This window comes from Eutrigla gurnardus (genome assembly GCF_963514095.1).
Source record: "Eutrigla gurnardus genome assembly, chromosome: 3".
Classification (NCBI taxonomy): Eukaryota; Metazoa; Chordata; class Actinopteri; order Perciformes; family Triglidae; genus Eutrigla; species Eutrigla gurnardus.
The window spans coordinates 11,881,539-11,902,937 of NC_139917.1; the positions used below are offsets into that span (position 1 = coordinate 11,881,539).

Sequence of the window (21,399 nt, forward strand, 5' to 3'; positions counted from 1 at the left end):
AAGCAGACATAGGGGCATAAGTACAGAGGGAGAAGTGCTGGATGTCCTTATCAGTTCAAATGTCATTGTGACAACATCACCGCTGGCTACGCCAAAGTATACAGAGCAAATTTCATTGTAAGCACGAAAACATTAGAGGCTCCTCTTTATTTTCTCCCTCCCTGGATCAGAAAAGCTACTCGGCCAAGTTTAATGCATGTGGGATCACGATGCAGCGAGAAAAAGGGTTAGAGAGGGTTCAATCGGAGTCCCAACACTGTGGGAGTGGGATGGAGAAAACAGTGGGACGCTGAAGAATTATACTCTTACGGAAAAGGGTGAGAGAATGGCAAGAAAACGGATCTGCTCATTTAGATAGCTTCTCAAGAGAGGGGGAAGGGGGGTTATAAGCTAGCTGACGTCAGCCACAAGTGTGGAGAAGGTCAAGCGTACAGGACATTTTCCAAGTTCACATCCAAACTCCATCACTCAAAGCGCACGGCGGAGGGTAAAAGACGTTTTTGCAGGCAGAAGTGGGTACTGGAGTCTGTTAGTGCAATCATAGTGCACCATAACACTTTAATGGAATTAATTTTAATACAAGTTTTCAAGGCTGTGAATATCTGCTTCCCATAAGGTCCGCGCAGACGTGAGTCACAGGGGCCAAATGTCAGAGGAACGCGGCCGCGTCAAGGCATGTGTATGCATCGCAAGTCCTTGTCTGAGGGCTCCACGTGTGTGTGTGTGTGTGTGTGTGTGTGTGTGTCTGATTGTGCACGTGACCATGTGAGTGGCTCCGCCGGGCAGTAAGTAGAGGGACATTACAGCCATTATGAATGACATTTCGCACTAAAGGTCACAGTTTCTGGTCTGCCACAGCCGCGATGATGGCTGTTAATTTGATTGGCTGACTGGACGGTGATCACCTCTCATGCGGAGGAGTGGAGAAGAAAAGGAAAAGGGGGGGGGGGGGGGGCAAGGAAGGAAAATAGGAGGAACAAGGTTGAGACATTAGGAGAGTTGGCAGGAAGGAAGAGAGAAAGAGGAGAGCAAGTGAGCGAGACTGAGGTGATTGATTCGATGTTGCCCTCTGTGGCACCGTTCAGGCGAGACAGAACCTCCAATAAAGCTCGTCTGACGACCCTCTTCAATAAAGGGTACACTCATCCCTCACTTTTCCATCCCCGCGTTCCACCTCTTCCTCCAGTGCTCCCTTGAGTCATGTTTTCTCTCTCAGCTCTGTTTCCCCTCATTCACATCTCGCCATTATAATGTTTCAACAGCACATTGGGTTTATAGGTCAGAGGAGCTCATAAATCACACATCAACATGTAATCCATTTGTACAAGGGCGGGTTAATGGTTAACTTAGGGATATGCACAGACTGGGCAGGTTCTACGACGACAGGCAATCCAATCACAATGTGGGGGCGAGAAGGCATCCTGATGGGAGGGTGGCCTTACCGGAGCCAATCCACAACAGAGACAACTATGATGGCTTAGAGTCAAAGAGACAAAGAAAACAAAAAGAAGAAATAAATAATAAGACAAAAAAAGGACAGGATGATGATTAACAAGTAAATGAACCACAATAAGACATGACTAATGAAGTGAAATAGATTAAAATCTATTCAGCCTTTCATGTGCTCAAAAAGAAAGACGGAAGTCGTTAAAAAGAGGGGGAGAAATGATCCAAAAGCATCATATCCCAAATGGTTTTTTGATTTTCATCTTTCATCAGGTTTTTTTTTTGATGACGTTCCCCTGAACTGCACAGAAGCAAAGATCAGCCAAGAACCCCCCCCCCCCCCCTTTAATTTCTGAAATGCTTCCCATTTGAAGTCTTACTTGCTGTCTTGAAACATACATTGGCAGGAATATTTAAATGATAAATCAAATGAGTAAGCCGTTGTGTGATGGATATTACACATTATGAGCGGGGCCTCAGCAAAGCGTTAAGCTCCGAGCCACGGCATATTGTTTGAATTAGACCGAGCCTTTTGTCTTGAGCTGCACTGGAAGGAGAAATAACACAATCCTGATTGGTTAGCTTAGTGGACAGAGTTTGAAGTGGAAGTGAAGTCATATATCTGTAAAGTTGTCCAGGAGTGATATGAGAAACGACATGACTGGGAATAATAATGTGATGGATTAGATGAGGAGCGTCGTTAACTGATGTCAGACGAGAGTGTAATTCATTTGGTCGCTAACATACAAAGAAAGGCTGGTAAACATTAGAATGAAAGGAATGGTTCAATAGGGAAATACACTTGGTCATTCCTCTCTGAGAGTTTGAAGAGAAGATGGACGACATCTAATGAAGTTGGAGCCAATGGCTTAGTTTAGCATTAAGACTGGCTTTATTTAAAAGTAGCAAAATCTAAAGCTTAGTATTAACATGTTTTATCTTGTTTGTTTGATTTGTTAAAAAAGAAAATGTTAAAATAATAAGTTACCATTAAACATGAGGTTGCGGACAGGACTGTTTCTTTCCTGGCTAAGAAATAGTCTGGTACATAATCCCCTGTAAATCCACAGCTTGTTGTTTTTTTTGTTTTTGTTTTTGTGCAAACAAACAAGATTTGCAGAATTGCTTTAAACCTGCAATCTTTGTACTGGCCATCAGGGGGCGACTCCTCTGTTTGAGAAATGACCCTACTTCTCACTTGATTTAATATCTCAGTAAACATCGTAAACATGAGTTTATGGTCTCAATCTCTAGTTTCAAGTCTTCTTCAATGCAGCATGATGTTCATTTAGTAAAGTATGGTCCATTTAGAGTCAAATAGACAACTTCAACCCTTTCACAGTATGTTTTCAGTTCAAGAAAGGTATGATTGTTTTGGTTAACAAAAAATGTTTCAGTGTGTTCAGTTGTACTTAGCTCCACCCTCTTTTGTCACACAACAACCCAACAAGATGGCATCAGCCAAAAAGCAAAACCAAAATGTTGACGACCAATAACCATGGAAATGGATAAAAACCAAGTGGGTGATGGACAAAAAACAAGATGGTGATTGTAAAAAAATAAAAAATAATATCATGACAGCCAAAAACCTAAACTAACATAACGACATCCAAAAACCAAAACCAAGATAATGACGAAAACAAGATGGCGATGTCTTTATGCTAAGCTAACCTGCTACTGGCTCCAGTTACACCTATTCTGATTTACCTCTCTGTAAGAAAGCAAACAAGCGTATTTCCCAAAATTGTGAATTACTCCTTTAACATTAAAGGACCACATACACATAAGCATGCATAATCACACCAAAACCAGGCGCGCTGGTGTGATGGCAGGGCCGCATGCATACTTACTTGATGTTGTCCAGACATCCAGAGTCTGGTTTGAGAATGGCTGTATGATGGAACATCTTATAAAGAGCGATGCCGAGGAAGATTACATTCAGCTGAAACACACACACACACACACACACACACGTTAATATTCTTCTTCAGCAACGAGACTAATTAAAGACACAGTGTCACCACAACAATTCACTCGCACACAGTGCATATCATTTCATTTTCCCTTCCAGGGGTAATTGGCTCGGGGACACGTATCAGCCCACAATCAACAGCCCTGTATGTGCTCCAAATACAGCAGCTTGAGTGTCAGGGAAAATACAGCAGTCATTACAGCCATTGAGGATCATTGTCACAATAGAAATCCAATTCTCACAGATGCAGCCTATTCTACTTGGCCTGGCAATGCAAAGATGGGCCTGTTTTAAAACGACTGTCTGGACTGTTGCGCCGCGTCTCCGAGGCTGTATATGTTACCGATGGGCGTGGAATCGTAACAGAGCGGTCCCACCTGCACCGCTCCCACTTACAGCCCCGGTTAGATGGGCGATAGCCTGCCTGACATTTTTAAAATGAGTACAAAGCATCAGTGTACATGCTGACATTCACCTTAATTGGGAACAGGTCCCATTGCTTTCATTCTCTCTCTCTCTACCAAACATTGTTTTTTTATATTGTTTTGCTTTATTTTCTGTCTGTGTGTCTGCCCAGTGGTCTAACTCTATTTCTATCTCTGTCTACTTGTTCGAGGTATGAGGACTATTCCAGCTCCTCATATGCAAGGACCAGCAAAATGGAAACAAATAGTTATCCCCCCCTTTTTTCCTACCATGTCATGGGCTGCGTTACAAAAAGGAAAGGAAAGTAAGCCAGGAGGAAGTAGAGTGCCTGGATCATAGAATAAGTGGCTAAGAGCAACATAACTTTGCAGAGTTCTTATCATAATCTGCAGTTTTGATGTCCTTCTGAAGATTCTCAGCTTGTTGGAATATGTGCCCACTTGAGAGTTAATCCATTGGTGGGACTTATTCAATTGACATATAAAATTCCTTCTGCTTCCGCATACAGCGGCGAGGAGCTCAGGCAAACCTTGTAGGGAGATTAAGGAGCACCTCGACGTAGCCCCGTCGGTCCTGCACGAACACGTAGCAGCCAGCCTTCTCTGTACATGTATGCATGTGTGTGTGTGTGTGTGTGTCAGCATGCATGTGAGTGAATCTCACCATAATGATGAGCGTAGCAGGCCCTATAAAGCTCCAGATAAAGTACGTGTCCAATCGCAGCCAGCACCTAGAGAGACGAAGACAAAGACAGGGAGAGAGAGAGGGAGAGAGATAGGGTTAACAAGAGACAGTGAGAAAGAGACATCATACATGAGAAACAGAGGGAAGAAGAACAAGAGAGGGATGACGCCTAGGGATTAAAAACATGCTCCAGTCTCCAGATGGATGTAGGGTAGCAAGGATTTACCATCACAGGACAGGACATGCATCATAGTTACACACACACACACACACACACACACACACACACACACACACACACACACACCACGGGCAAGGAGGGGAAAAAAGTAGTACATCACGTGACATACTTTAGGTTGTATATCAAGTGAATCACGATAGAGGGAGGACAAAAGGAATCGGGGTTGGGGGGTTGAAAAAGTGAGAGTGATGAAGAACAGTGAGAAAAGTGTTGCAGGATGAAGGAAGCAGACTAAATGCACACCTCGAACATACATCACACACAGGGGGGGGACTGGGGTGGAATCAGCACCTGCAATAAATTCACCCTTACGTCCCCCTCAGGCCACAGATATATGAGACGGCCACATCCCGTGGTCGCAAAAATATGACATGACTGTGTTCATTTGAATACTGAGTTATGGATGCAGCCCTCACACCAGGCTATTTATGGAGTCTGGGAATGGCTGCGGTGAGGTTAAAGGCAAGAGGAGGGAGGGGGCACGCACACACACTCTCTCAGACACACGCACACACACTCTCACACACACACTCACTCACACACAGACGTGCATTGACACACATAATCACACACGCACATTTATTTCTGTCCACAAGGTTTGCATTGGTAATAAAATATATACTGCTCGATGCTAAATCGTATTAGCCAAACATCTTTACTCGTCAGTTGCAGCGAGCAGGAGGGGTGTGTGTGTGTGTGGGGGGGGGGGGGGGGGGGGGGGGGGGGCTGCCCTCCACTGAGGTCAGACCCAACGGGTTGCAGGAAAAGGTGCGGATAAAAACCGCTGGAGCAAAAATGGCCGACTGATTCATGACCAGCTGCTTTTGAATTATTAATCTTTCAATTTCCACCACATTAGAGAGCCCTCCATTACGGGTCCCTGACTATGTCACTGTATCCCCCATTAGGGCTCCTTTGCTAAGTCACTGCCACCTTCATTATGGGAGGTGAATGAGACTCAGTGCCACTTGCTAATAGGTGAACGGCATGCGTTATGTGACAAGGTGACACAGCAGGGATGGCGGATGATATTTCCAGAGGTTTCGCGTCTCAACGTGTTATGTCAAACAAGACGACTGGCGCCATTTTCACGGCTGGACTGATGAATGAGCCGTATCACTTATTTCCTGATTTGATTAAATGCACTTTGTATTGAAATAGCACTGTTGATTTCTTTTGAAATCTAAATGAATAAACACTGATTGATTGGGTGAAATTGAAATACATTTCTGTTAAACTACAAGAAAATGTGGTGACACTGATTTCAGTGTGATTGGTGTGACATTAGGCATTAAACCGTAGCGATCGTCTCAAGGCAGGTCTCCTCGTCTGTTAGCTAACGGCATGCAGTCTGATTATTCATCCAGAGCTTGGCATTCAGACTCTCATGTTTTAATGATCATCCCGCGATGAAATATTGATCTAAGTGGCATACGGATTGGCGTGGCTTGGCGGTTAAACAATGTTAAATTCAACCCTATTCCCTGTCCTCAAAACCGCTACGATCTCATGTGCAGCTAGCGGAAAGCTGCGAGTCCTGTCCTACGGACGGCTCTGCAGAGGCAACAGAGAGCATTGAGCCTGTGAATCATTTAACAGTCCTATAGCGTCCTGTCATTCCCCCCTTCCCATATGGAGCCGCTCATTTATAAGTAAAGGCGGGAGGTGATGTTTTTGCAAGTTTTTTAAAATGCCACATTGTTAATGTTCTCTTAAGAGCAAAAGGTCGCCGACATGTATGCATTATATGGACATTATGCACATTATATGCATATGGATGCAATTTTTTACTCGGAGACCCAGCATGAGCGGAGTGGCCGGTTCACGCACGTAAAAGGTCTATTATGCTCACTCCGGTGTATTTATAGGCGGCCTCTTATGAATATACTTTATATGAATGAGAAGCTGGCTGGCTTTTCTTGGATGCACCATGTGTGTCGGGTTGGACAAGTCAAGCGTGCATGAATACGTTACCATGTGCACTTAATGTATGTCCCCGTCCCTCTACCCTACTCTGCACTTCCTCCAGGGGAAGCCAGCGTCTTTCTTTTCTTTTTTTTGATGCCAGTGTATACACACTCTGACAGGCGTTTCCATCACTCCCTTTTCCATTCTCACATTCTCACACTAAAACCCCATCTCTTCTCCCTCCATCGGCTCCAGTGTGCCCCCCCCCCCCCCCCCCCCCCCCCCTTCCATCTCGCCTGTTAAATCCTTCCATATTCACACATTGTCGCCGCTGTGCTCATGCAGCCTCTCTGTGGTGCATCGTCCCCTCGTTTGTCCCCATGCTTCCCTCCCCCCTCTTCCTCCTTCTCTGCTTCTCTCCCCCTCTCAACCTCGCCGTATTGACTCTTCAGAAGCGACACAGCTCGCAGAGTCCACTGTGGCAGACGCAGCCAAAATGACAGCAGGCACTCCAGCCTCCCTCCCTCCCTCCCCGGGCCCATCATCCATGCATCCTTCCTTCCTTTCACGCCACGCTCCCCCCGCCGCCCCTCCATCCCTTACACTCGGTCTGTGCCGTAGCTCCTGTAGTCCACTGCGGCGGACACGGCCACTATGACAGCAGGCACGCCGTATCCTGCCAGGTAGAAGTACTTAGTCCTGGAGTGTTCGCTCTCGAACACCTCCACCAGCATGATGTAGAGCTGCACCCCTTCCAGGAACATCCAGGTGAAGGCTGCCAAGAAGAAGAAATGGAGCAGGGCGGCGAAGACCGCACAGGCAATCTGGTGCGGGAGAAAAAGGAGAGGATTTAAAAATAACACTGCACACAATACTGCACCGGAAATATTTAATCTGGTGGCGTCGATGAGTTCGAAAGTGGGGAGAAGAAATACACAAACAGTGCAGGCGATAAGAGTATGAGTCAGACTCAGAAAGTAATGATTTATCACATGAAGAAGGAAACGTTGAGGATTAACAATTGGGCTGCCAATACCAGAATAGACAGGAGAGGGAGAGGGTGAGGCAAAATAGAAAGGGAACTCACAATCACAGTGTACTATAACAGCAATTACAGGCGACAGGCTGACTTAAAAATCGCTGCAAGATAGCAATATTAGTCGAGCGCCCTTCACATTTTCACTCCACGTCTACATCTACGAGTCATCTAAGAAGATAAATGAGAAAAATAGAAGTGACACAACGGCGCTGCAGCCTCCGCTGATTGTCCACATTTCAAACAGAAGACGTGAAGCACTTTCAAAAGGAGGCTGAGAGAGAAGGAGGAGAGGGGGAGAGGCGACTTGACTCCAACACTGTTGGAAATACAATGCAATTTTTTTTTTACAATGTCAACGATGAACAAAATAAGTAGAACCACTGCAAAAATGACTCAGCGGCTCCGTATGAAAGAGAGACATTTCTTTTTTTCTGTGTGTGTGTGCAGGAAAAAGCCAGCAGTTTGGATAATAATGAATAGTTGGGATTTGATGCCATCTTTTGAGCTGAAGCGCATGTTTTAAGTACATAATCAAAAAATGCTCTATGGTAATCATCCAATATCAAATAGATATTACACCGCCGGCACCCACCTGTAGCATCCAGGGGAGATACGCTCACACCGAAAGTGAGCAAATGGATTTTAAACCACGTTGTTAGTAGCCAGTAAAAAGCGACGGTTGAAAGGGATGTAAAAGAGTCAGAGAGGCGGATGAGAGAATACTTAGAAAACCCTGTGAGAGAGCCTTCTGAATGTGAAAAAAACACACAAAAAACAGGATGAGCAGCAGGAAATGAAAGAGCGGTATCACACCTAAAACCGCATTAAGCGTTTAGGCAATGGGATGGGGAAAGAAAAGAAGGGTGCTTAAGAAAAGCTGGCGAGGAAAAGAACGAGCGGCGAGATCTGGCCCGTCACATCCAGAGCTAACACACAGAGTCTTATAATGGAGGGGGCTTGCAGCAAGAGACAATTACCTAATGTCTGAGAGACAATGAGTTTAGGGGACGAGGGAGTCACTCATTTCCATTTCTAATGATCGCACAAGACACTCGCACGCACACACAGGTGAGAGAAAAAAGTGGCTGCTTATGCAAAGTAATTTGTTTTTTTTCCTGCTGGAATTACTGGCTTAACCGGTTGCGAGCTAAGTGACGGCGAAGATGTTAATGAAGGTCACCGGTAATTAAAGGCGCGCACACAAAAATGGAGGGGGCCACACACACGTAGCAACGTGATCCCTCCCAAACACAAACACAAGAAACACACAAACCTCAATGTCAAAACACGTAAATAGTGTTTTCGCATTGATCGCTCAGCAGGATTTAAAGGCCCGCGGCTGCTCTGTGGCTTCCTACTGAGGGGATAAAGGATACGGCCATGAGCGCTTTCCTCCCCCCACGGGCATGTACGCACGGCGATCCAAGCGGCTCACAAATAAATCTACCTCGCTTTAAGACGTGCACAATGTCCGAGACCGCCTCCGAGTGAGGTTTAAAGTAGTGAATGAGGACCATGCGGATTATAAAACACGGGCCGTGGCTGGAATGCACACCGTGTGGACCCTGAGCCCAACCCGCTGCGTGTATCATTAGTGATGGAGCTTGAAATCAGTTGGCTCCTTTTTCCACGTAGTTTCGGATTTTGTTATTGTTCCTCCTCCTCTCCTGCAGTTGCAAACACTGAGCACCATTCACATGGGCTGCAGAGGTCACGCATCATTAACCGAAATAGAAAGTCCCAATCTGGTCGGGATTTTTGGTAGAGAGTGAAAAAATAGAAAGCGAGCAATTATGTTATAAGTGGAGGAGTTATTTTAGCCCTTTTTTTCGCAGAAGGCTGCAGAGAGCGGCACCGTTAGGATCAGATTGAGCCGGTCAACCTCCTGCTCTAAAGGACGCATTAGTGGAGAGAATAACCGCTCCGTCCGCGGAGATGCAGAGGATGCTGAGTTCCAAAACAGATTTTGATTTGAATGCATGGCTGACTCACGAGAAAAAGGATCATTGTATTACTTACTCGACATTTTGATGCACAGTGACACAGTGCCACACAGCAGGTTTCGGCTTGACACAGTGACCCAGAATACACTTTGGTTGCTCTGAATGTCAACAGGCATCATCTGACCTGGCTCTGCTCACGAGGATCGGACTTTATTGTTGATCGCGATAGAAAGCTAATATAAAGCTGTGTAGCTCACTGTCATTGTAGACGAGTGAAAAGTAGAGCCTGATTAAAAAGAATACAGGATACAAAAATACATTTTTTTTTAATTTGGGAATCGTTTACCTATAAGTACCTTATAATATATGATCATACGTTTTAAGCATATTTTGATGATAATATCGTAAATTGCAATTCTTTTGGCCAGGATAATTGTGACATCATCATCATGCCATGGCGATTAGTGAATATAATGAATATATAATATAATATAGTGATCCCAGGTTTAATGTAAAGAAGTGTTTCTACATGCACGGTTCACAGTTTATTTGAATACACTACAATCATTTTAGAATGCAATATAATCATTGTTATATTGCATTATAATGTGAATAGAAGTTACTCCAAGTCATTGTTTGCTTTAATTAATGTACAAATGAATCTTTAATTAAAATAAAATACACAGTCAGAGTGACCATCAATTATGAAGTATTATCATATTAACCTTATAAATCATTATACAATGCTTTTATGACTATTAGAAGCATGATGAATATTCATAACTATTATACTGCTATTAGCAGATTGTATTGCATTATACGCATGGTTTTATTATACAAGGTAATTCAGCAGTGGTGTGTGCACACTCTGATCTTGTGTGAAACTTTAATATGAACGGTCAAATACAGGCTGAACTCATATTTACCATCCTGCCTCGTATGGACTTTGTTTGTAAAAGTTATATTGTTCTGCAAACATCCCCCTCTCAACCGCAAGGATTCCCTGGCAAAAACAGAGCGAGTGCAGCTTCTGTAGCCCGAGGGCCAACGGAAGACTGAAGCACAGCACAAACATCAGCTAAGCTCCAAGAAAACAAATACACAAGCCTTAATACATTATCTAGCCGTGTAATATGCACTTTGCATTGTAAATCACTTCCGCTGCAACTGGAACAGAACAGGCAAATTAGGTTTTTCTGTACCCAACATTTTTATTAATTTTATTTAGGCTAACTTGACATTCAAGACGTATCACAACCTGCCTGTGGAAACAATGTTATAGCAATGTTTTTGTCTCATTCTCCACCTTTGTTAGCAGCACTTTCTGAATGATCACAAATTGTAAAACGATTAATAATAAAAGGGTGGCTCAGTGTAGTAATGATGTCACGGAAATCTGAGCATGTGCAGTACAATCAATGGAAGTAAATGTTGTTTTTTCCCTTAACATTTCACGAAAAAACTCAAATTGCACAATTCAGGCTGGTTTGAACACAGAGATAGGGTTTATGTAACGGTCTCGCAGAGACATTTCTGTTTCCGGCAACGCCGAATGTAACAAATCTGATGTTTCTTATTCATGTTGCTGCAATGTTGTCAACCGCGGACAGCAACGGTTTACTGTGCCAACAATGCAGTACGATGATCGGTGTCGGTCATTGGAGAGTTATGCCAAGACTGTGCCAACACCGTATGAAGAAGCCACCTTTAAAACGTTGCCTGGGTGAAAAATGTTTGTTTAAATGTATCTATTTTAACTACTCCAATAATGTCTGACTCTCCATAGCTTCTAGTCAAAAGAATATGTGTGCCCACATGCTGTATATCATGTACACACACACACACACACACACACACACACACACACACAAAGATGTCGGCCTCCCTACCGGTTGATCGGCCCTGTTGATCCCCACCAGGAACAGTGACTCAGCGATGAAGAGGCTGATGCAGAGGTTCTTGTGGATGGTGTTGCGATCGCTCTGCAGCCCGCGGAAGAAGCAAAAGGTAAAGATGCAGATGAGCAGGCAAACCAGCGACAGCAGGATCCCCACCCATGTGATGACGTCCAGCAGCAGGTCGTGCATGCTGCCGGCTTTCTGTGGGAGAAGCAAGAGACACGAGACAAACTTGAGTGGAATACTTTAAAGGACAATTGCAGCCGCAACATTTTGTGTTTTTTAGCTTTGGTTTGCCACAGAAACATACAAGAGTCATATTGTTGTACCATGAAACATACTGTAGGAGCCTCCCCCCTGACTGATGTGAGTCTGGCTGTGTGTCGCTGAGCGTTCAGGGCCACAGCGTTACGCTGCGTTGCACAGGTGTGCTGGCTCTATCCATCAGTGTCCTGCAGCCTGGCAGGCGGAGCAATGTTCAACATAGCACTGCTGTGATGGATCTACTGCTCAAACCCTCACACTGTGTTCACAAAAGGGCTGCCAAGCTAACTCTGACCATGACCCCTTTGGAAGTAACACACATCCTCTGGCCCAGAGGGAGAGATTGGGCGTCGCACAATATCCAGAGTCACAAGAGCCGCTTTGCGAGAAGGAAGTTGGACTTAACGTTAACAAAGGAGGGAGACAAAAAGTACTTATCCCACACACGGCGGGACAATGAGGTTTTCATCCACCGCCCACGGGAGGCTCATGGATATCAAAATAAATGAGCCGCTTTAACTTTTCTGATTTTTTGCAATGAAATAGGACCTGCTGCTTTTTGTCTCTGGTGCAAGTTTCTAAGTTAATTAAAATGCATGTGTTTTGGTAATCTAGAACTCCACAGACTGAATGTTGTAAATGCATTTTTTCTTTTTTTGTCAACCGAATGTCATCATCCGGCTTGACGAATCAATTGTAAAAATGTCTTCTGCCAAGTATGATTACTCAGTACTGGAGAGTCTGGAGAGGTCTAATCTATTTTCCAGATGTTGCGGCCTTTTTTCTTCCTCCTCTTCCTCCCTTCCTCCCTCCCTCCCCCCTCTTTCAAATCTGTTGACCAGCCTTGCCAGCCACTGCTAATCAAATGATGAACAACTGACCCTTTGATCGAGCCCATCCCCGCCTGGCAGACGCCGCAGAATAAACGCCTACCTTCACCTCCACGTGGGCCATGAGCACCGCGAAGCTGGTGAGGTGTGTGCAGGAGCAGCTGGTGTGTGTGCGATTGGTGGCCAGCAGACGACAGTCCTGGGTGGACCAGAATCCCATCATGGTGCGCTTGGAGTAGCTCCAGAATGAACAGTTGGGATTGAAGTTCTCTTCCGAATGCTGGGGGCAAGGGGGGGGGGGATTAAGAGGGAGAGAGTGTGAGAAAGAGAGAGAGAGAGGGACAAAAAGGGAGGAGGGGTGGGGGAGCAGGAAGGCACAGAACAGATACTTAGTCATGGGGAGGTGGGAGGCAGAAAATGGAGAGTTGGGAGAGCCAAGGAAAGTGAGAAAAAGGTGGGAGGAATCGGTGGAGGGAAGGATGGAGAGGAAGGAACGCAGAGAGGGAGTCGAGCACACACAACAACAAAACAACAAACAGACGGGACAGAATGTGAGAGCGGAGCAACAAATAAATACAGAGCCATGGCGGGCGGCGCCGTGTCCGTGATTGCTGTGTGAGATCCTGAAGTGTAGGAGCTGCACGTGTTGTGTAAACTGATGGAGCCGTGTGTGTGTGTGTGTGTGTGTGTGTGGAAAGTTCCTCTCAAAATGAGCAAGTGAAGCAGTGAGGATTTCTCTGCTGCCAACAAGCTGGATCACCAACTGGATCAACATTTGCTCGTTGAACGGGCATCACAACAGAAAAGTGTTGTATTGAGCGCCGCAGGTCACGCGGCGATGTGAAATGATTCCCTCCTCCAGCCTGCAACCGTCGTCAATACCGGAGCTGTTGTCATTTCACCCGGGGTGAACGTTGATCGAGTCCCGTCGAGCAGACTTTCAAATCACGAAACGCTGATCATACATGACACGGCGTTTCCTTTCAAAGCTCTGTTAGCGAACTATGACCAAGAACTTGCATGATAATGAAATATCCAAGTAAGCCCACAGCTATCAAAAGTCCTTAATTCTCTGAGTCTGACTCGATTCAAGGATAGCGTGTCTGTTATTCAATATCTGTCTTATTATCAACAAATGTCATGAAGAGACCAAAACCAACAGTGCATTAGTCCACTGATCAGTACTTTCTGACTACCACAGCTTGTCTGTGTCACTCAAGCTGAATCGTTCCGAATAAGGACGGAAATCTTTAAAAAGCAGTCACGAATCTATGTTTTCTCTTTTTTAGGAAAAGGGCTCAATGCTTTCCTAAAACAGCTGGGCACTGTACCTCAAACAGGAGCAAATAGTGCATCTGCCGGGAACTATTCTCAGCTGAGGTGTACACATATTTGGTGTTCCGAGTGAGTATTTATAGCACTAGAACGGTCTGTGTGAAATAAACTACAGCACCCATGTTGAGTCTAATAAAAGGAACAGTTGACCAGTTTAGCTGTTTGACTTATTTATGTGTTTTCTTGTTTTCGGGTGGCGGCGGAGGTCTATTGCAGGGTGTATTTCAGTCGATAAAACATTTCAAGTATAAGAGAAAAGCGATGACTGTCCAGTTCCATGCTTTGGAGAAAGTCCTTGGTCTGAAAAACATCCGAGGCTCTCTGATTGTAACCCAAAAAGCCTTTATGAAATCATGGATTTTTATCAAGACTTCATCAAGGTGTGAAGTGTGTTGAAGACAGGTGTTCAAATTTAAAAACTCAACGGGGCATGTGACCTGTGATCTCACAGCTTGAGAGTACTGGCCACTTATAAGACATGAAAGTGAGTAAAATTGATGAAAACACGTACCGGAACTGACTCAGACGTGCAAATGACAAATAATCAAGAACTGATTCTTATCCCTGCCAGGAGGATCATGTGTGTGTATGTGCACCTCTGTGTCTGTCCACAGCTAATCTCACATTCTGCTGCAGCAAAGTGCATCGTATTTTGGGCGGCCCGTTATGTCTGCATGCTCAAGGACCTCTCTTGGTAGCGGTGACTCACACTTTCTCAAAACACCCATTATTGCCTGTTGTATGCTGCCCTTGACTGCCTGCTGATTCCTCATCCATTACTCTTAACGGACCCCCGGCCGGTAGGGGCCGCTACTGATAAAGCAGTATGGCCGACCGCAGTGGGGAAAACTGTTTGCTCACTTTGGCTAACAGCTAATGGAACGACCTGCACACACACTGCTGAGCACATTACCGCCACTCAGCCATCTGAGCGGACCGACAGCTTGGTGGGTTTCATCTTGTTTATGACAAGACTGTGTGACCTTTCTGATACGACAAAGTGTGTTTTACAACGCCTTGCAGTCCATTGGGGTCGAGATGAGGGTTAGCCAATGCTGGTTTGTCTTCATTCAATCGCACAATGCAGCAGTGGTCGTTATAGACACACTTGGCAGAGAGCTGCACTCTACTGAGTATTAAATCACAAATGAATAACTGTGTAAAATAACAAATTATGTGCTGTAACACTCACAATTATAACGGCACAAAAGAGAAAAATGTGTGAATAACAACAAGCTTATTGAGCCCCACAATGTGAAAGCCTCATCAGGGATCACCCTAAATGGTACTTGTCCAAAGTGTAAGCAATGCCAATAAAAATATTTGCTTTTAATTTACACTTGACTCCTCGCCTTATCCGCGCACAGCAGCTGATTTTACACTTCAACGTTACCAACGCCCAGTTCCTTGACCCACTCTGGACTATTCTTCAATATTTCAAGCGTTGGCAGCAAAGACAATATCAGCCTCATCCTTTAACCTCGACCTCTGTCCCATTATCTCACAGAAAGCTGGTATTTTATCGTTTGCAGAAAAGAAATAAGTCATCCTCATGCACTCCTTTCTTACCTGCAGGTGCTTGACAGTGAAGACCACGGGCTCAGACAGGTAAACCTTATTGCTCTCCTTGTTAATGGACGCCGTGATGACCGGAGAGTTGACGATAACAGAGTAATTAGGGTAGACCGCCTCGCTGCTCAGTCTAACGCTGGCATTCTCCGTGGACAGATAGGCCCCCAGGTTCCTGTAGAGGACGAACACCATCCGGATCTCACCTGGAAGGAGACACGGGGGAACAAGGAGGTGCATGAGTGTCGGCTTCAGGGAAAGAGAGCGGGGTCGTGGACCTCGTAGTGAGAGAGAGAGAGCGCCAGATTTTCTTTTCTACCGTTTCTGCCGTGCTGCTTGAGAGTGCTGGCTGACAGCTGGATGGAGTTTCCATGTAGCTCTGTCTGAGGGAACGTCAGGTCTGCCAGGTTCCCATCCGTGCTCAGCCGGGCCACTTCCAGCTCTGGAAACACACACATACGTCCACACGTTACATCAGGTTTTCGTTTTGCAGCCTTCCTGTAATAACTATGTTTTCTCACTAAGTGCTTCGCCGCGGCACGCAGCCATGAATCAAGAAGCGTTTTCTCGCTTCCGTCTAAACAAAGAAAAATGAAAAGAAGCTGACACATATCAAAGTGAAATAACTTTGTCTCCAGGCAACCGGTCCAACACATTGAGGTAGATAACCCAGCCTCTACCTTGTATTGTGGGAATCTAATTCCAACCACACAGGTTCGTTAGCACATTCCAGATTAGGGCCTAGTATGTATGAGATAAAAGTTTCTAATTAAGGACTAATTATACATTTGCTGTATCTCTTGAGTGATTTAGACGCCGCTTTCCGGGGAAAAACAGCTACTTGATCAAATAAACAACACAAGGACGGGCTCGGATGGAAATGAGAGTGGGGGGAGGTCAAGGAAAAAGACGACTAGTCAGAGGAGCAGAACGAGCATGAGAGATGGGAGACAAGTGGATAGGCTGAGAAGAGAGGATAAGGGGGGCGACAGGCGGAAAAGAAGACTATATTGTCCAATAGATGGGGACACACAGGCGAGGGATGCGGAGGTCTGGGAGAGAAGAAGCAGAGGCAGAGTGAGGCAGACGGACATAAACACAGACGCTGATATGCAAATACTGGCAGAAATAAAGAGAAACACTGCTTAAGTGTCCCTTTCTTGCACACGAGCCAAGCTAAACATTCAAGCTTTGCACACACACACACACACACACACACATGTACACACACCCACACGCAGCGGCGGGGTATCAAAACACGCTGAGTCTAATCTAATTAAAGCATCCTTGTCATGACAATCCTCCTCCTCAGAAACACACTTGTTCATTATCGTTATCACACGCGCACGCTGTTACCGCTGTGTTATCCCTTCAAATCATTGTTTTGCTTCTAATAATAACACTATTTATTCATCTGCCTGATATTGCGCCGCGTAGTCACACAAACAATCTAACACGATAATATCACCTTCGGAAGCTGCGGCAGCTTCTCTTTTTTTAAAGAAATGGATCATTTAAAATAATTTATGCTCACTCTCCTCTGACAGACTTGTTAAGAAAGGAGAGAAAACGGGGGCTTAGAAAGTGCAATGAGGAGAGAGAGAGAGAGAGGAAAGTGAGGATGGAAGAAGAGAAAGAGGGAGATGAGAGGCGGTTATGAATAAAAGGGAGAGATAATCACGGTGGATCTGCCCACTGGATTAGCTGGGAGGGAAGATTAACGGCACGAAAAAAGAGGAATGCGGAGACAAAATTTTCCACAAAAAAGAAAAAGATGATTTCCTGTTTTAAGTTCTTCAGAGATGTGGTAGCCTACATCTTGATGGGTCTTTATGTAACCGTATTCGTGTGGTGCGTTCAGGACGGGGGGGGGGGGGGGAAATGGAGGAGATACAAGTCTGAATTGATGGAAGGTGAAATGGTGTAGGACGGCGTTGTTGTTGGGAATGAACTGTTGTACTTAAACTCGAGACAAATCCTGTCGTCAGGACTGTGTTTGTACGATCCGTCTGTCTGTGATAATGTAGAAACATGCTGTAATGTTATCCTCCCGTCACGTGACTTAAATAGATGTGATTTCATTGCTTACTGATGTGAGAGTGAGCACACAAAAAAAGGCCCTCAAAGCATCATTTGACATTCCATCAGCACCATCAGCCTCAAGCTTCTTCTTTGCTCGTCATCACCGCGCCTCACTTCCTCCTTCATGACTTTTAACGGGGAATTTAACTGTGGGAACTTTTGGAAAATAAAATCAAAAGCTGGGTAATCAGGAAGAATGGCTCACAGATGTACTCTCAACTGAAGGCATAAAAAGCAGAGAGGGCTTTTCTTCAGCCTTATTCTATGGCCCAACGATGAGGAGGAGAGAGATGGAAGGAGGAAAGAGAGGAGAGGGAAATGATGTGCACAACGGCATAATAACTAGCTTTGTTCTGCTTTGTCAATTCCGCCTACAAGCGGAGGCAAGAAAATATGGGGAAAAAAATTAATAAATAATCATCATCGTCGCTGGCAAACAATTCCTCCCTGCCTGAGGCCGTTCTCTTTTCACTTGCATTTTGTTAGATGAGGATGGGTCTATGTGGATTTGAACCTTTAAAACCTCTCACACAGCAACCTGGACCTCTTGATCATGGCCTCTCTTTGACAGTTTTACAAGCTCCGCTACATAATAGAGCAGGGGAGATAGAGTTCAGTCCATTGTACATGTTAGTTTGGAAATCCCTCCAAAATGATTTTTTGCATAAAAAGTTGATCAACCCGTGCAAATGCAATCACAGCTGTGTTTATTTGAGTTATTGGTTTTCTCTTCTCTTTGTTCTTTTGCTTCTCTAAGGATTTTACGGAGCCTTAAAAGTATCAGTAGAATTTTGAATCATATCTTTCCACAAATTATTAAATTTTCAGTGGTATTGTAAAAGTAGGACCTGATGTTACAGGTTAGTGTGAATTCTGTTTGACAGTTTTACTCAGATTTTAGGATGAGATACATGAAAACATGCTTATCTTTAATCCCTTTATTGTTAATGAAGGGATAATAGGAGTCATGTTTTGTTAAAGTCCCAGTCGGCAAGTCCGGCAGATCGAGGGCACTCTGTCAGATTTTGAATGTTTACAACTCTTACGCTCCTCCCCCACGACCACCAAGCTCCTTCCCCTCGACTTCATGCCCTTTGAAATCCCTTAGATCACGCCACCTTTGAAACATGGGTCCGATGTTGACTCTGGTTTTATCACAGGCACGGTCACAATCTTTCTTTTTTTCCTTATTTTCCACCGGTGTTTTCTTTTCCTTGGTTGTTTTGGACCTCCTTGTTTTGTTTTTTAACCGAGGAATTGGAAGCTTGTTGCTACTTCCCTCCGCCTCCCCCCTGTGATAGTGGAACGACCCGAGGGGGGAGGGGCTCTGGGTGTGCACAACACAGCCCTGCGTGCTGATTGGACAGGATGATCCGGGCGCTGTCGATTTTTGCAAAACAAACAACAGGCTCTACGTGCACGTAGAGGCGCAATTTTTTTCTAAAACCGGATGATTTATGTTGTTCTATAGGAGCATAGTGTCGGCTTCAGTGAATATGATCAAAAACATGTTGCCGACTGGGACTTTAATACATGTACACAAATTAGAGTTGTTTATCAATACACTCTTAGAAATAAAGAAGCTAACTAGAATCATATTATGGCCTGTCCTCATAGGAGAACCCTGTTTGGTTCCTGGTAGAACCTTTCATAACATTTCCATCTGGAAACCATTCAGAGGGTTAGAAACCTTGAACCCAACATAAAAGGGTTATAGCCACAACCATCTGTGAAATGTTGTATCCCCTATATTAAAATCTATAGCATATGACATAACTCCACTATACAACACATTTTGCCATGCATGTTTGTGTGTTTAGGCAGTCATACCATGGCCCTGCCACTGTTTAGCTGGGATTCTGCCCTACTTCCATTCAGGTCCATTCACATGTACAGTACATGTGTGTGTAACTGCACAAGTGAAGGATGATGACACACAGTGAAGTTAGATTGTATACTTTGTTGCTGGTTTGTATTATACTGTAAAACATAGATCTGAGGCAGCGGGCTCAGTAATGCCTGCTGTCACTGTTGCCTTTTGCTTTGATATTACATCATATTCTTAGATCTAAAGCAGCTGGAGCTGGTTTACGTTACTATAAGATCAGTAAAAGGAGAAAAAAAAAGGGCGAAAGAAAAAAAGAAAAAAATCGAAGAACCACATTTATGCCAAAACAAGAGCACATTTTAGAAATGTTTCCCTCCATTACATTATTTTCTGGTAAAATGAACAAAATATAAAAATGCTTTTGTTTCAGCAGAGCCGTACGATTCAACACCTGAGACAAGGCCGTCGCAGCCACAGCCTTCAACACTTGGCCACTGTGTAGCTTCACTAGAACAAATGGAGGTTAAGTGCCTTGCTGCAGGGCATCTCAACAGGCCTCCTTGACAGTTTTAGGGTCCAACTGAGTTTGGAGGACAGGAAGGAACCAAAAAAGAAATTGTACTCACGGATGTTGTCAGTGGTCTCCTGCACAGTGTCCGTCTTCAGGAGGTTGTCGGCTAACATAAAAGCACCGGCCTCCACGGTGTCGAGGAGCAGCGTGGCCGAGTGCAGCTGCCCCCTGGTGGACAGTTCTCTCCACGCTGCCTGGGCTCGCGGCTGCAGCAAATTATTCACCGTCTCCACCATCGCCTGGAGCAGCAGCAGAAACACGGAGGTCACAAGGAGGAAGCCGGTGCTAACACTTTTTTACTTCCAGTCAACGATGCTCATGTAAACATGTGTACAAATAACATTGCTCCGACAGTAGTCGGTGGGTTATCAACATGATCAATGCAGTGGCTTTTAATATATCAAGTTGATAAATCATGACAACGAAAAAAAAGTTAGCGATGCAAATGTAGCATTCCCATGCAGATGCAACGAAGGCAAAAACACAGAGGCTGTTATATAAAATGTAAATTTCACATTTTAAATGTTCATTTCCAAAGTTTCTTTCTAAATTCTTCTTTCTAAAAGGATGTTGTGACTAAAAATGCAACACAGATGTTTTGAAACAGCCTGATTGCAGCCATGGCATGACAGGAACGGCAACCGCTTTGATTGGTTTTGGAGGACAAGAACACCCAATTTTACTTCTTCTCTACTTTCTCAATGCACAGCTGCTTCCGTACCTGGAATGTCAGCAGCTGGAATGTCGCAATTTCACAAGATCATGAGAGAAACGCTGGATCATAGATCACACGAAATCTCATCTTGTCAGGCTTCAAGTAATGTGTTTGTGTGCTACTGACAGCTGGGGGGCGTGGCTTAGGTGTTAAGGAGACAACATGAAGAGGCGACCGTTTACTGTTGACAATGGCGGCACTCGGAGAGGTAAACGTAGATGCTGCAAGCGCAACAGTTATATCAGAACAGGAGAGAAAGAGCAAAGAATGGCACTGAAGGCTTTTCTCAATGGAAAATATGTTTTCACTCGGCTTCTGCAATACTTTGATTGACAGATGTTTCATCCAGTCACCTGCCAAGTATCCTTGCCCTTTTCCAAACAGTTTCCAATGACGACTTCTCAAATGGTTTAGTGTAAACAAACCATCAGGCGGGTCAGGTTAGCTGGTTCTGACTGCTAGTTGGGTATATTATTCACTCCCCACCGCTGGCAAGCTACTTCACGTGGAGGAGAGCAGTAGTTTGCCAGAGGCAAGGAATGAAGCGGAGGGAAGCGGGGTGAGCGAGCTAGCTAAGGCTAATTCTTGTGCCGTACTTCATCCACACACAAAAAATGACAACAGACAACAAACCCAGAGGAGCTTCAT

The 21,399-nt window shown here is 44.8% G+C and overlaps 1 protein-coding gene across 1 annotated transcript in view; it reads right to left on the reverse strand.

Moving 5' to 3' along the window:
• Positions 1-21,399, reverse strand: part of adgrl3.1 (adhesion G protein-coupled receptor L3.1) — a 126,902-nt gene that overhangs the window by 12,839 nt on the left and 92,664 nt on the right. Inside the window, exons 12-19 of the mRNA XM_084005363.1 lie at positions 20,092-20,275; positions 15,875-15,997; positions 15,556-15,761; positions 12,755-12,931; positions 11,549-11,758; positions 7,281-7,501; positions 4,508-4,574; positions 3,297-3,388 (exon numbers count right to left, since the gene is read on the reverse strand). Of these exons, the coding sequence (XP_083861489.1) occupies positions 3,297-3,388; positions 4,508-4,574; positions 7,281-7,501; positions 11,549-11,758; positions 12,755-12,931; positions 15,556-15,761; positions 15,875-15,997; positions 20,092-20,275 (1,280 nt within the window). The remainder of the gene's footprint in view (positions 1-3,296; positions 3,389-4,507; positions 4,575-7,280; positions 7,502-11,548; positions 11,759-12,754; positions 12,932-15,555; positions 15,762-15,874; positions 15,998-20,091; positions 20,276-21,399) is intronic.